Source organism: Vanessa tameamea, chromosome 27 (assembly GCF_037043105.1).
Source record: "Vanessa tameamea isolate UH-Manoa-2023 chromosome 27, ilVanTame1 primary haplotype, whole genome shotgun sequence".
NCBI classification, from domain to species: domain Eukaryota; kingdom Metazoa; phylum Arthropoda; class Insecta; order Lepidoptera; family Nymphalidae; genus Vanessa; species Vanessa tameamea.
Genome location: NC_087335.1, coordinates 7,789,729 through 7,805,590, shown reverse-complemented (window position 1 = coordinate 7,805,590; position 15,862 = coordinate 7,789,729). Strand labels below are relative to the sequence as shown.

The following is a 15,862-nucleotide window of genomic DNA, read 5'->3' as shown; positions in this document are numbered from 1 at the left end:
AATTAGATCGATTTAATATGAATTTTACAAACACATATTAAAAATATAATATTAAAAAGTCATTCTTAAGGCGCGTGCAAACGGTAGTATATTTTTAAAAGATCCCTTTTTTTTACTAATATGATTTATATGACCATTAATGTTACGATACTTCTACTAAAAATAATATATTGTATACTTTTTAAGGCATAACATATTATATTTTGTCGGTTGGTAAAAATCGGTGATCAGGTAAAAGCCATCATCAAAAACCGGTCAATAACATGTATCGCCACCATACATCAATATAATATTTATGATTCGATGATAAAATCGATCAATAGTTTACAAAACTAATGGTTCCGATTAGTATGTCTCAAATTTGCATTGACATAATTGGGTCAGCGTCATTACCAGCCAATAGGAAACCAGTTTTCAAGGAGGCGGCTCATTTGATTGGTCACAAATTACCTCAGCAACATATTCTTTCGTAAATATGCAAATATTCGTAACAGGTATTAGGAACTCGGGGTAATTTAAGTCCATATAAGGCTGTGTTGTATTTAATAAAATGCTAATGAGCCAAGAATTTACTTGAATATATTATAATATATGTAGATGTATCTGTAGGATACTCGGTACTCGACTTCGAATGAAGAATTAAGGTTTGCTGATTTTTTTTATATAATTTCGCCCTGGTGATTATACCGATATTACTTTTATAGTAAAACCCTTTACTTTGACTTATCGCAGAAATTAAGTAACACAGAATACCTTCACGTTCCACGGCTTGGCTAAGGCATCTTAAGAAGAATGTTCAAGTTTGATTTCAAACCGCTGCACTATTAAAATGCAGGATTAGTGGATACACGTGTGGCAGATTTTAAGCATCACGGCTTCGTCATGATATTAATCTTCACCAACGAGCACAAGATAAATATATTACCAACACATAAAAAAAACGGTAGTGCTTGTCCGTGTTCGTCGGTGGTTAATAACGGTGTAGTTTAATAAAATATAAACTCGTAAACTCACCTGACACCTTCATTCCATAGCCGTGCTCGTCACGCACGACGGTGACGGTGAGCAGGTCCTCGCCGCCCGGCGACCCCCCACCTACCGTCCCGCCTAGCATCACCTGTAACAAATGTACGATACATTTACACTCAACAATTCATATTTGCAATAGTTCCATAACCGTTTCCAACGTCAAAATAAACAAACAAATTTGACCTTGTATGAACACGACATCATTAGACGAGATCTTAAATAATCCACGGTGTTCACTATGGTTCGTGAAAAAAATACGGTTTTGGCGTTGGTATATTCGTATCGGAACTTTATAAATAATATTTTATAAATAAATAGAAATTAATCCCGCGCTGTCCGTATGTGTGCATGACATAGCAGAGCTACTAGCAAATCGCACGGAATATGTCACTCTAAGGTTTGTTTGTCTTTACAACGCTGTGATTGACGTGCACAATAGCGACAAAAACTAAAATATACAATCGACGTGCTTAGGTTACGTATGAGTCAAGAGAGAATCTACTGAAACACTGAATGATGGATTATCTGATTGCGTTATAAGTAAGTTCTTAGTAGATTTTTAACTGCCTCGTTTGTCTAGTGGCTTCCTCATACAGTTGCAAATCCCGAGATCTTGATTTAAAATTTCGATTCTATACAATTAAATTTTGGCAATGTTCATGACTCGTGCTACAAGAAATGATTGATCGTTAAATATTTTTTCAAACAAAACTACTAGTTCTAAAAATAATTCTTTTTGATAATTAATTAATAATAAATAAATATTGGACATCACATACATTACTCTGATCGGAATGTAAGTAGCTAAAGCACTTGTGTTATGGAAAATCAGAAGTAACGACGGTACCACAGACACCCAGACCCAAGACAACATAGAAAACTAATGAACTTTTTGCATATCGACTTGGCCGGGAATCGAACCCGGGACCTCGGAGTGGCGTATCTATGAAAACCGGTGTACACACTACTCGACCACGGAGGCCGTCTAATTAATTAAATATGTACCAGACTAATTTTTCCATATTATTCCATAAAATATAATTTGACAAACAATTGATTTAATACCTATATTGGTTACATGTTACGTCTGAAAATAAACTAAAGTTAACATTCAGAACATTTGCAGAGCAAATCTCTTGCGAATTATGAAATGACCATTTATGAAAAGATATTTTTAAACTAACACGTGTGTCATCTGAATTATTTCTAATGCTGTCCAGTTAAACGCTCCTAACGTCATATTACAATAGCAATCTCTTCGCACAGAGATGATCCGAGGCCGTCCATTTCTCTGACAATTCAGAATAATAAAAAATAGGAAGTAATGTGTATATGAATTTGAAATGTATTTTTTATAAACACATCACATATCCGCAAATAATGGACTTAGCTCGAACAATACATCGGAATATAAAAGGCAATTTGTATTCAAATTTCACTTTCACGTCTGAACTCGTCGCAGACAATGATATGCGAAAAATTATGCGACTTTTTCTCCCTACGGCAATGTTCGCATAAAAAATTAGATAACACTAAGAATAAAAATAAATAAAACACACATTTACATAGACTGAAGTTATAAAAGATTATTTAAAATAATTCCATCAGTCATACTTTAAAATAAAAATTATAAGGATAGTTCCTCTTATAGTATAAAGTTTTGAGGTTATTTCACGCTGTTCCAATTCGAGTTAGTGGAGACGCTTGGGGCAGATATTAATCCGACACGTTAAAAATTCAGCACGACCTTCAGCACCTATCACAAAAAATCGGTTGACATTCGGAAGTTCTAACAATTGGGTGCTCTCAGACTCTTAATCATTGATAAAAGTAACAAACTCTAAAAATCCTAAGGCCTCTTCTCCATTTGAGAAGATTTGGTGCTAATTCCTACGCGCTGCTCCAGTGCCGATTGTTGGATACATATGTAGCAAAATATCATTGAAATTAGATACATGCGGATTCCTTGCATTATTTTCCTGCAACGCAGAGCACGAAATGAATTTTAAACATAAATTAAGCACATGAAAATTCAATCGATTCCTGGGTTTGACCCCGCAATCATCGATTAAGCCGTACGCGGTCTGACCAATGTGCCATCACAGCTATACTACTCTTTGATACTGATTATCAAATTCAATGTCAATTATTTTTATAAGGAAAAATTACAAAAACACAATGTCGTAAAAATAAAATACCATCACCTAAATTCAGCACCAGGCCGTCGTCTAGTCTCATAAAGAAGAGCCTGCCTTAATATAGGCATGAAAATTACTAAGGAAACATGCTCTCAGAATGATTTTCTTTATCACAAAGCGTGACATGAATTACAAATGGCACAGCTTTTGAAACCGACGGCGTCTTTAATTTAGAGCCCGCAACCAATTCTGAACATGAATGCGCTCCATTCACTTGAAAATATAATCCATTTTGAGGTAACAAGAAAGAATTATCGTTACCTAAAAATGGATATAAATCTAATAATAATATATAGTTACTCGGTATGTGGATCAAAACGTGTTACTATATGGTATATAACCTTTCTTAACATACATATGTGCTATGTAATACAATGAGTTTTATTTTCAATTAGACCTATGAGTCCATAGCGTGTCGGAACAAAAAAAAACTTTAGCTTTATACCTAGGTACTACCAACTACTGGTGATTTTCTTTCATTTAAAACGGTAATTATTTTTTAAAATCTGAGGAGAATTGCCCTCTGAATGGTACATATACACATATGTATAACTACTAACAAAAACGGCCACGCGTTTACTATTACTATGTTATACGTTGAATTATACTGTATGATAATGTTTAGCCAAAAATCCATGAAACACGCTGAATATAAAGGAACAAATTGTATGTCAAAATATTCAAAGGTTTTTGTTCAGTGCGCGCTTAAGAAAAAGAGTTCTCTTTATAGATAGATAATGTATTTATAATTAATATATTTAGAACAATTAAATTCCATATAATATATAATATATGGGTGATTCTCTGTAAGCTCGTAATTGGCTGTCCTAACCGATTTTCTCAAAAAGTAATTAAATTGTTATAATAAAGATCACTCCTTATGAAACTTTAACCCTGAAACTTTACGTGCCCTTTGTTTTTAGAACCATTGCGATTTTATGTTTTTTTCTAGACATGATAGAAGCTCTAAAAATACAGTTCCCTGGCTGTCCCCATCACTACATTTCCACCAAGAAATGAGATTTACGAAGAAGTTATTGAAACTACATACATTGGGCAGTTAATATCATAAAGAAAAATAATTGAATTATATTATTTTCGTAAAAGATGGATTCATTAGGAATTTTATTTATTTAGTAAAGTCCTGTAAAGTTTGTCCCCAGAATTTTCATACAGTACCCTGCCAAAAATTTAAATCCACAATAAACAAAAACTATAATATTTACGAACACTTTTTTGAGTGAAACGAAACGCAATTGCCGTGAAGTTGGCAGCCTTGCCGAATGCGGCGTTGAGACACCATTTTTTGTAGTGCCAGAGCGTCATTTGTGAGGTGAACACGCGCTTGGATCGTTACAACACACAGTCCTCTGGTAAGTCATAATATGTATGTTAATTCCTTTAATAATCTCTATATAAAGTTTATTGCTATATCATGTATGTGTCAATTGATCGGTAGATTCTTAAAAAACTATTTTACATAATTTTTGTAAATATTGTGAAATCTAACCGAAAAACACAGTACCCTGGCAACAGTCCTCTGACTGAAATAGCAACAGGGGACTGTTTTACATAACAGGGGCCTGTGTATTCTGCGTATACGCTATTACTTTTATGTATTGTTTGTGTAAATTTATCCATTAATCTGTTTTATAAAATAATGTAAGGATCATCAAAGTATAATTGATAGCTTCGCATTATTTTATTATTTTCCTTTATAAATTAACTTAAATTATTTTACACAGGCTAATCGAACGTACGTGATATGGCTCCTAGAAAGAAAAAGTTATCCCGAGAAGAATTATTACACAAAAAAAGAGAAGCAGAGCGATTACGTTACCAAAGTAGAAAAAATGACCCTCAAAAGAGAGAAGAAATGAGAGAAAAGGAGAAGTTGAAGTATCTAAAGAAAAAAGAAAAAGGTTCACGGAAGTTAGTAAAGGATATGACACCCCGTGAGCACAGAGCTGCCTTAAAGAAGTGGAAAGAATATTGTACCGTATACCGAGCCAAAAGAATAAGACTGAAGCCCATTTACCTGCTGCCATTTGGACTCATCTGCGACCAATTTTCAAGACTCTTTCACGTGGCATTAAAAAAGTGCATTTCTTGAGCGATGGCCCCGTAACGCAGTATCGTAATAAAACTATGTTTTTTATTATGGCAACCAAGCTCTCTGAAGAAATTCCAGATATTGAAAACTTTACATGGAACTACACCGAAAGTGGTCATGGAAAAGGTGCACCGGATGGTATCAGTGCAACATGCAAAAGAACAGCTGATTTTTTTGTCAATTCTGGAGGCGACATCAACAATATTGATCAATTTGTTAAAGTAATCCAAGAGCGATGTCTTGGCATTAGATGTATTGCAATCGACGGTAAAGACATTCAGGCTATGGTCGATGAAATTGAAGAGAAATCGGCCAATCAGAGGGGTTTTAAGGGGACTTTAAATGTACATCAGGTTGCAGGTGTTTACTCCAGCACCATCCTCGGCTTTCTAAAGAAATGTAAAACACTAACAATGAAAAGTCTCAGTTGCTTTTGCAACAGCGGCTCTTGTGAGCATTATAAGATTGGAAATATCAACTTTGCTCTAAATCCTAGTTGGACAGTAGAAGAAGTGTTTACAGAATCCGAACCGGAAGATCTTGAATCTGCTAAACCTGAATTGACACCTACAATAAACCCTCACAGATTGGATGACGATATAGCAGGAACGAGTGGCACTCGGAATTCAGTTTACAATACTGGAGATTATGTTCTTCTGAAATTTCCAACTAAAAGTGTAGAATATCGTTATGTTGCCGTCATTAATGAGATTGATGATGATGAAAACGACTTACGTGTTACATTCCTCAAGATTTGTGATCATAAAGTGCAGACTTTTAGAATAGATGATAAGGACATTTCAGACGTGTCATTTGATCAAGTTATCCAAAAGTTGGATAACCCTGACTTGATTGTAAAGGGAAAAAGAATATTTTATCAGTTTTCTAGTCAAGTTGACGTTTTTGAGCGCTAATTTGTTGAAATGTTAAGTTCATTTTTTTTAAGTGATTAAACTTTATTATGTGTCTTATTAGAATTAGAAAAATCCTTAGAATGGAGATCTCAGTTGAAATATCATATATTTAAGAGAAAGACTAAATAAAACATTTAATTGTTGCAAGTATAATAATATGACTATGTTGATCTCAGTGAAAACAGACAAGTGTTCTAGCAGTATTATTTTTTTATATGAATGTTTAAAGAAAGTTGTTACTTTTGATTTTTTTTATGAACAAATATGGTTACTATTGATAAGAAAACATGTTATAAAAATAATAAATATATTGATTATTGTAAAATGACTTTGATTAAAGTATAACAGTACTAAATAGTACCCTGACACGTTCAAAACAGTCCCTTGATGTTTCAAACAGTCCACTGTCATAATTTCTTGGAAAATCGCTAATAACTCGGAAAATATGAATAAATTCAGTGGGCCTCCTTATCTAACTAAAATAATTGTTAATTTTCTTCGAAATAGAAAATAGTTTTTTGGCAAGTATTGAAAATAATTGCAAGGACAGCATTTGTATGGGGTCTGTACGAGCTTACAGAGAATTGCCCATATATATAAAGTAAATTACCGACGGCAACTTATTTAAGATAGATTAACATTATATTTAATTAATCACTTCGTGAAATTGGGCTGGCATTAATCGTCATAATAGTGAATAATTTCAATGAAAAGTTCATCTTACAATAAAATTATAAAAGTGTCTTATTTTCGTACAGCATAAATTGTATTTCTTCATTTATCCTTGACCAATAAAATATATACCTACATAAAACATATGATCTAACGAAAATAATTCAAATAATGACAAGTTTCGCACAGGCGATCCGAAACTATACAATTTTAGGAATCATTCAGAAAACATCATCATCTCTGAGAAGGAACCTACCACCCACTCATCAGTTAGGCGTTATTTCCACAGATTCAAGGGACATAACATCTTAACTCTCAAGGTTGTCGGTTCATTGGTGATGGAAATACTTAACATTCCTTACAGCGCTGTCTATGGGCGGTGGTGACCACTAAACATTAACTGGTCTATTTGCCAGTTCCACTCCTTTTTTTTATAATAAAATAAAAACTCAGACTAAGCAAAGTTGAGCCGTCTAGAATATATAAATGAACCCTCCGGACGATAACCGACTCAATTCGGTTCTCCTGTTACTGAGATGCACGTATCTGGTTAAAACAGTTATGTGTAAACAGGAAATAACCTAAAATACACATCAACTGCGCACTTGTAAAAGGACGTAAGAGAATTTAGTTCTATACAGATTTTATTTGACGAAACATCTATCTCTTAATCTTTAAAAAAAAAATGTTTATGAGTCGGCAATTTTTTCAAAAACTATAATGTTTTCAATATATTTACAAGTATATACTTTATTAAACTAAACTTTATATACTATATTCTTTATATTATAAACATACTTATCGATATAATAATTGCGTGTGATTTAAGTCAGTTCATGCACTGTACAATTTGATAAATTATTAACAATATAAATTATAAACTTCAAGTATATTGTAAAACCTTCAAGTTTTAAAACGGAAGTTGATTAAGTGTCGGAAAACGCAATGACGGTACAGAAAACTTTGCTCAAGTTTTCACATTAATACTATAACTTAGATCGTTTGATTTTGACAGAGACAGACCTTTATAAAATATAAAACGATAAATTATCGCCTTACCTCTGATTATTTATGTTTAGATAGACTGTCAAAGATATATATTTACATATATAGTATAAGGCACTTATCGCCTCATCTATGGTTTTGTCTGGAGTTTAGTTTCCCGACCTAGATTATCTGGCAAGACACTCATTAGTTACTTTTTGTCAAACTTAACTCCAAGCTCTTTTGTCATTTATATAATTTTATATTTATTAATATTTTTAAACACGAAGCATTTATGTAACTGACAGTTATAACAGCAGTATCGAAAAGCGATCGATCCAGCAGTAGATAGTTGTCAAATTGCATTAAAGGGGACCAAGGGCCGCGGTAAGAACACGAATCATAACCGAAGATTACGGGTTCAATCCCGGGTAAACACCACTGTGTTTTAACGTGGGTGAAGAAACCTGCATGTGTCGACCGAAAATCTGTACTCTCTGTGATCTGCAATCTCTCACATGTTTTGGATATACAACCGCATTGGAATAGCGTGGTAGAATAAGCTCCAAGCCCAGGGAGGGTTAAAAGTAAAGGTAGCCTAAGCCAAGTTGTGGCATATTTATTTATTTGCATTGGTATGCGGGGACAACAGTCATTTAAATGTTCCGAACTGATTTTGTGTCATCTGTAAAAATTAAACGAATAAAAATAGACATATAATTCTGCGGAAACCTTGGATATGACGACACGTCTACGCTTCCGCGATTCTTTTGATACATACACGTATTTTCAGTTTATGTCGTATGTAAAAATTAGCAACTGAATTAAAAAGACGTTAAATAATAAAATTTAAGTCTCCAGAGATTTTCAAACGTCACTATGAATTAAGACGTAATTTCACAAAAAATCCTTAACTCAACACGCCTTACACTTTGTATATATATTCTGATATATTTGTAATCGTTTACAATTTTCAATATCTTTTCATTCGCAGGACAACGTCAGCTATGAACTCACTAATGGTGTAACAACCTTTTGCGCACAAAGGTTCCTTTACAATTTAGCAACAGCGGCTGTTAGAATGCATGCTGGGATTAACATGAAATAACATCAATACTACAAGGAACCCAAAAGAAACTACTAGAAATGAAATTACATAGTAGCATTGCGGCTCAGTCGATTCACACATACTCATGTGCGACACAAACCAAAGAAAACCTTACAATTTCAACTCCTTGATAAAATAGTGCAATAATCAATGAACAAATTTGAAAGTAAACATTAAAATCAAACTGATTTTACCCGGTATGGTGTCAGAGAAGCTACACGATCGTCCCAAATTCTTAAATGTCGCATCCCATGCTAATCTTTATATTATTAAATTGCGTTATCTTTTATTTATCTTAAAAAACAAATGTTTTAATATCAGAGTCATATTTAAAGTGAAAGATGTGTGCTGTTAAAACTTGTTTTTTTATCATTTGCAAATTTATCGTTTCTGTTTGTTTTTTTTTTTCACTTTTGTTGTTGTAGCAAGCAAAAGTAATTAATAGTTTATTTAGCATCTAGTGTTTGCTTTTAAATAATTTTCATAATCAATTGATGTATATCTATACATATAATAAAATTGGAATGTCTGTTTGTAATATTAAAATGACCGCTTTTTACTAAATGCATATGTTTGTATACACGATACACATACCAAAATAACATTTTTTGTCTGTCTGTCTCTCTGTTCCGGCTAATCTTTGGAACGACTGGACCGATTTTGACGGGACTTTCACTGGCAGATAAATAATGATATAGATAGCTGATGTAATAAGGAGTAACTTAGGTAGCACCAATAACTTTTTGTTAAATTCAAACGCGCAACTAGTAATTGTATATTTATGTAAGAATGACACACGTAAATCGCTAAATAAATAGTTAAATAAATAAAATCCATCCCGACGACGATCCATCAAAGTTTAAAAGTCCATCTTAAGCAGTGAACTTTGCGCTTGATACATGACAACGGAGTCTGATTTTATTTTAGTTTGGAAATAGTTACAGTGTAACTCCAAACGGCTAAACGTCAGAACATATCATTATTCTATTAACAGCACCTAAGATGTACTATTAATCGACAAAATATACATAAAAGCAAATCAATACCGTGACGTGGGCCAAGCTAAACTTTTCAACGTCTGCGAGCTGTCATCGAGCCCTGTCCACCTCCAGCCGTTGAAATATTACCGATCTATTTTGGAGTGAGAGCGCGCGTGATTTCAAGATAATAAGCTACTTTTGGCATGTTCATGAATTCGTCTTTATGGACGTAACTTTAATAAATAGAATAGATGTTTGATAACAACGAGATAAATAAATAGATCCTAATAAAATAATTTTAAATTATAGTTTAAGGTTATAGAAGCGACATCACAGGTTCAAACCCGTAGATTGAATTCTTAACATTAAAAAAATAATCAAATATCTTAGGGGTATTTTTTTTAATCCCGATAATATTCCAAAGGTCAAAATTGTTTCTGATATATAGAAAACAAACGAGCTAATATCAAAATTAACGTTAAGTAATTAACACTTTCATATGCGCAAAAATTTAAATTTATTATATATTATTACAATACAACATAATTTGAAGCCATAATTCATTCATAATTATAATCATCTACTTAAAAGATTATAATACTATTCGTATGATTATTAAAATAATTTAGACTTTCTATTTTCTCGTTTCATTTAAAATTAGCTGTCATCAAAATGATTAGATCTGCACCGATTTAACCGAAATCTCATACAGTAAAGTAACAGCCAGTAATTGAACTACAGATGTGCAATGTCATCCTAAACTTTTATGGAAATTTATAGTTAATGCATCACGCTGAGTGGTTGATTTGGCACAATCAGATAATCTTTCTTACAATGTTTTCTTTAACCACCGAAAACGACATACCTACAAAGTATAAAGCAATTTCCCTGCCCGCCGCCGGTATACTTAGATCTTCTAAACTACGCAAAGGATCTGAATGCAGTTTTCATCAATAAACTGTGATTCAAGAAGAAGGTTTATATGTAAATTACATGCATATTAAGGACGGGTAGCTAACACATGAAAGATTAGTATTGCTTGCTGTTCGAACCTTCAATCTTTGATTAAGAAACACGTGTTCCAGCCACCGAACATGTACACATGACTTAATTCGCTCGATGAAGACGTAACAGCAACACAAATCGTGATACAATATTATACAACAAGTAGTGAAGCGTCACAAACAGGCCGTGCTAGTTTAATAGAAATGAATATGTTACTCGAATAATATGCTCTGTGACACAGATATCTCAAGCCGTCACGGCGGAGATCATTGCATGTACGACGTGAATCACATTTATTAGTTGAGATAAATTAGGGGTTCGAAGACTGCGAGGCTACAGAACGTTTTTTGTGTTGCTAGATCAAGATAATGAAGTAAAGAATTTTCGAATTTGTGATAAAACCTATTCGAATCTATGCACTTAATGATACAGTAAATATTTTGCTGTCATAATAAAGGTGCAAATATTTATTTATCCTTCATAAACAGTCTCCATAACAAAATGGAATGTTATTCTAACTAGTATATATCAGGAGTAGTAAGGAAGGGCTCGCAGTCGCAGCTTGAGAGAGATAACTATGTCCAACAGTCTACTACTTGGCTGAACGAAGATTTAATAAATTTCTTTCATTTAATCCTAAAAATCACTACATAGTATAAAAGAAGGTCGCTTCCCATTGTCTGTCTGTCCCTGTGTAGACCATTAAGAAACAAAACGGATTTTGATGCGGTTTTCTTTAATAGGTTATAGTGATTCAAGAGGAATATTTATATTTTTTTGGGCTTACATTGCAAACGGTGGCTGAACCCTACGAGATAGATCAAAATAATGTACTATAGTATTGTACACCTTAAAAAGGTCTACAAAAAACTGCGGTAGTATAATCTGTCTATTTCCTAGGGATAAGCCAGTTTTTATACTTTTTACGAAAAATATATCGTAAATGGCTAACTTACGAAGCGATTTTAAGCTATACAGCATTAATACTACTACTATCAATTAAGTACCCTAAATATGCATTTAATATAGACCAAAATGGCCCTTTACAGCATGTAATTTAAATGAATATTTTCGAAGATATTACAGATTTAAAATGCAGAGATATCGCAGTTTGTATTGTCTAATGACAAAAAGCTGTGAACGTTGTATACAAAGACATTCTGTAGTATATTTAGTATCAGCTTTGCACCCGTGCGAAGCCGGGGCAGATCATAGTCATTTATATAAAACAAAAGTCCTTAAAATATTGTCAAATATTTCCAGCATTTATGGACTCATTTTTCAACGCGTGTTGACAGAAATAAAAAACCTTACATAAATCAAGGATAGCCCAAAAAGAGCCAGACAGCAACAACGCCAGTGCAGATAAAAGCCAGACAGACAAAAACTATAACAATATACATATTCAGCTCGTTATATAACAATGAATCTCGCTGGAACTGTCGCACTTGGCAGCGGTCCGCGCGTGCGCGTCTCGCTCTCTGACTACTGAGCTGCTATGTCCAGATCTAGACAAATGACTAGCTTTTTCAGTGTCATGTGTTTATTTCATAAAGTAAGCGTAGCGGGCTAAATTTAATTTAAGCAGTGCTCTAAGAAGTAACGTTAATTCAGTTGCCGAACATGTCCTAAAGTTGAATTGAATAAGATTTACTTTTTAGACTAAACGTTGAATTTGCTAAAAATACAACATTGTTGAAAATTTTACATATGTTTCCACCAAAACCTTAATATTACAGTAAATATTTACAACAGGATCCCAGAAAAGGAATCAACTGTCGTTGTTGCTTTTAAAAAATATATAATATTTATGAGAAACAACGATAGTCTCTTCTTAATTACAAACAATTTTTATTTTATTTTTAAATTTTGTTGAACAAAAGCCGCTTAGTTTCTTTCACCGGTTCTTCTCATGGCGTTTTCGAATCGATGGTAGTTTTTTACCATGACTATCAACAACTATGTATAATACTTCATAATATAATATATTCTATTTAAAATGCAATCTTTAAACTTTATAACACGTTGAAAACAATCACGACATTTTATTTACAATCAAGAGAAAGCAAGCTGCATTAAAATACTTTCGAAGACCAATCAGGGTCATCGGTTATCTGATATCAATGCGATGCATACGAAGAAGCATCCTCGTATTCTGATGACGAACAGCAGTCATCACTGAATCCAAATAAGGTGCGAGGCTTCAAATTATAACATTATCACGTACTTGGTGTAATAGACGTAGACTCTGTTGCATATCAAATTTCACTCGTTGGCATAAGGTTGAGCATTGCATAGAAATTAGCAATTATTTCTTTCAATCATTAAAAAATATATATTTAATAGTAACTAAACTGCGAATTTAACTTTCTTGATCGTACCATGTTATACGAAAGTACGGCTAAATTTTTTTGTAACAAAAAAAAAAAAACAATAGAATTGTATTTTCATAACGCCTTCTCCAAAACCGCATTCTCACATTAAAAAGAACAAAGGAGACGTTGAAATAACGTATTTTTATCTACGATATATTCTTTAAATAGCATTAGTAATAATTGCTTAAGTCGATCTTGTAGTTAAAACGAGACAATTATTTTCATTATGACAACCATATACTGAAGTACACTTAACGTTAATGATGATCTTCCTCTTTAAAATTTGGTCTCGCAGCTGTCCAAATATAGGTTACGACCTTTCTTATGCTATGTCGTTCAGAGACACGATGGTAAATGTTTTTTAATGGCGGTGATTATAAGCGACAATTCCTCCCAGACTGCCCGACGCCGACTCGAGTTAAATATAAAGATACGTAGTATCGATTACGCCTCATTGTTGATAGAATATACATACAAAACTATACAACGCCCCCCCCCCCCCATTATGATATTTAAAATAGCTCGACAGCAAGCAAACGGGCGACCCGTTGGTGAGTGGTCACCACCGTCCATAGACATTTGACATAAAGTACTAACCATCCCTTACTTAATCTTGGTAACTAAGATGAATATGTCCCTCGTGCCTGTAATTACACTAGCTCACTAACCCTTTCAACCGCAACACAACAATACCATGTAATGCTGTATAGCGGTCGAATAAATAATGAGGTCTGTGTGCCTGTCGAGACGGTCTTCCACAAAGGACTACCACCAAATAATTACTCATAACATTCATATACGTATATAATTTGTATATATTTTATAGCAAGCTCAATTACTAGGATATCGTGTAATAAAACGAATATGACATTACTGTTCCGTCAAACGCTTATCACAAATCGTTTTATCTGAGTTCCTGTTACTAGTGGAGTACAATTGATATAATTGGAGTTTAAAATGTTTCCATATAAGCTATGTTATTTTTCCACAATAAACGTGTAATTATATATAAGCAATAATATTTAAGAGGACTACAAGAGCTAAGTGCCCTTGAGAATCGCACGCACACACTTACAAAATCGATAAAAACGGCAAACCCGTGAACTAATGGTTAAGCGAGGTAATGATGTTACGCCCAAATATTCTAATAGATGGCGCCAAACCGAGCGAAGTAAGATCAATCATAAATCTCATAAAAAATAGATAGGACAACAGAATTGTTTATATTTCTTTCGATGTTTTTTTATTTATATTTTGTATACAATAAAATAGACAGTTTTAACCTTTTTTTTCTTTTATTTATATTATTATACCACAATCAGTTCTTATACTAAATATTAAAACATACCAATTTTTAACATTTTATAAAAGTTTGATGATCTATTTATATAATAAAAAAGTAAGTGTTCGAAATCTGTAGTGTAGTAACCGTGGGGTAACATATAGCGTAGTGCTTGTTTGTTTTATTAATATCGGTTCACAAAGAAAAAATATATATTCAATTTAAAAAAAAAACATCTAAATATTTACTAGAAAAAAATGTCGTCAAGTCGATTTGGTTGAATCATTGGTTAAGTAGGTAAATCATACTAGGTTTAATCATAAATCTCATAAAAATAGATAGGATATTAGAATTATTTGTATTGCTTTGGACTGTTATTCGAAAATGATTAAAAAATAAAACTGATTTAATTAAACTTAAAATATTTATATTTGGTACTACAAAAAAAAAACATTTAGTGTTCATTTTTTTATTAAAATCTTTTATTTAATTTCACTTGTATGTATGAATGTATGTACATATGTCCTAGAATCTTGCAATCAATATTACACCCACTTCCACTGAATCTATGGAGCTGAAAGTTGGCACACATATTTAGTCTCGATGACAATGCACGATTCATGGATTGCTGCCATATTCAATCCAATATGGCGGACGTTAAAAAAAATTAAAATTTTTGAATTACGTACAAATGACACTTCTAAATATTCTAGTTCTCTGGTTCACAACAATTACATTTTTTTTGTTACGACTTTACTTTTTTTTTATTATTAAAATTAGTTCATACATAACTTTAATTCCTATTATAAACAAAATCGATAAAATTAAACTCTTACGCAATATAAACAGCTTCCGTGCTACTGTTTTCGACTTTCTTTATTCTGTAAAAAATAAATATATCTTAGTAATTATATTTTTATTAATTATAAAAGTATGTATTTAAAAAATATGTATCTAAATATGTCCCATAGTACTTTTAATGAAAAATATCATATTGCTTCGAGTTCATGGGGATCGAATGTAGTCACTCTCAATTGTTTTTTTTCCTTACTTTGACCAAATACTCTATCGTAATATTTAAAGAAGAGCTCGAAAAATCTGATTCTATGCAAACTGATTGCACATTTTTTCTAATAGATGTTTTCAATATTTATAATTTATAAAAAAAAAAATTGTTTACTAGTAAAATACTCTTACCTTTT

General features: G+C 32.6%; 1 protein-coding gene across 1 annotated transcript in view; it reads right to left on the bottom strand.

Annotated features, from left to right (window-relative positions):
• LOC113392114 (rho guanine nucleotide exchange factor 11) overlaps positions 1-15,862 on the bottom strand; it is a 175,124-nt gene that overhangs the window by 136,837 nt on the left and 22,425 nt on the right. The window contains exon 2 of the mRNA XM_064219348.1: positions 1,015-1,117. Within this exon, the coding sequence (XP_064075418.1) occupies positions 1,015-1,114 (100 nt within the window). The 5' untranslated portion in view covers positions 1,115-1,117. The remainder of the gene's footprint in view (positions 1-1,014; positions 1,118-15,862) is intronic.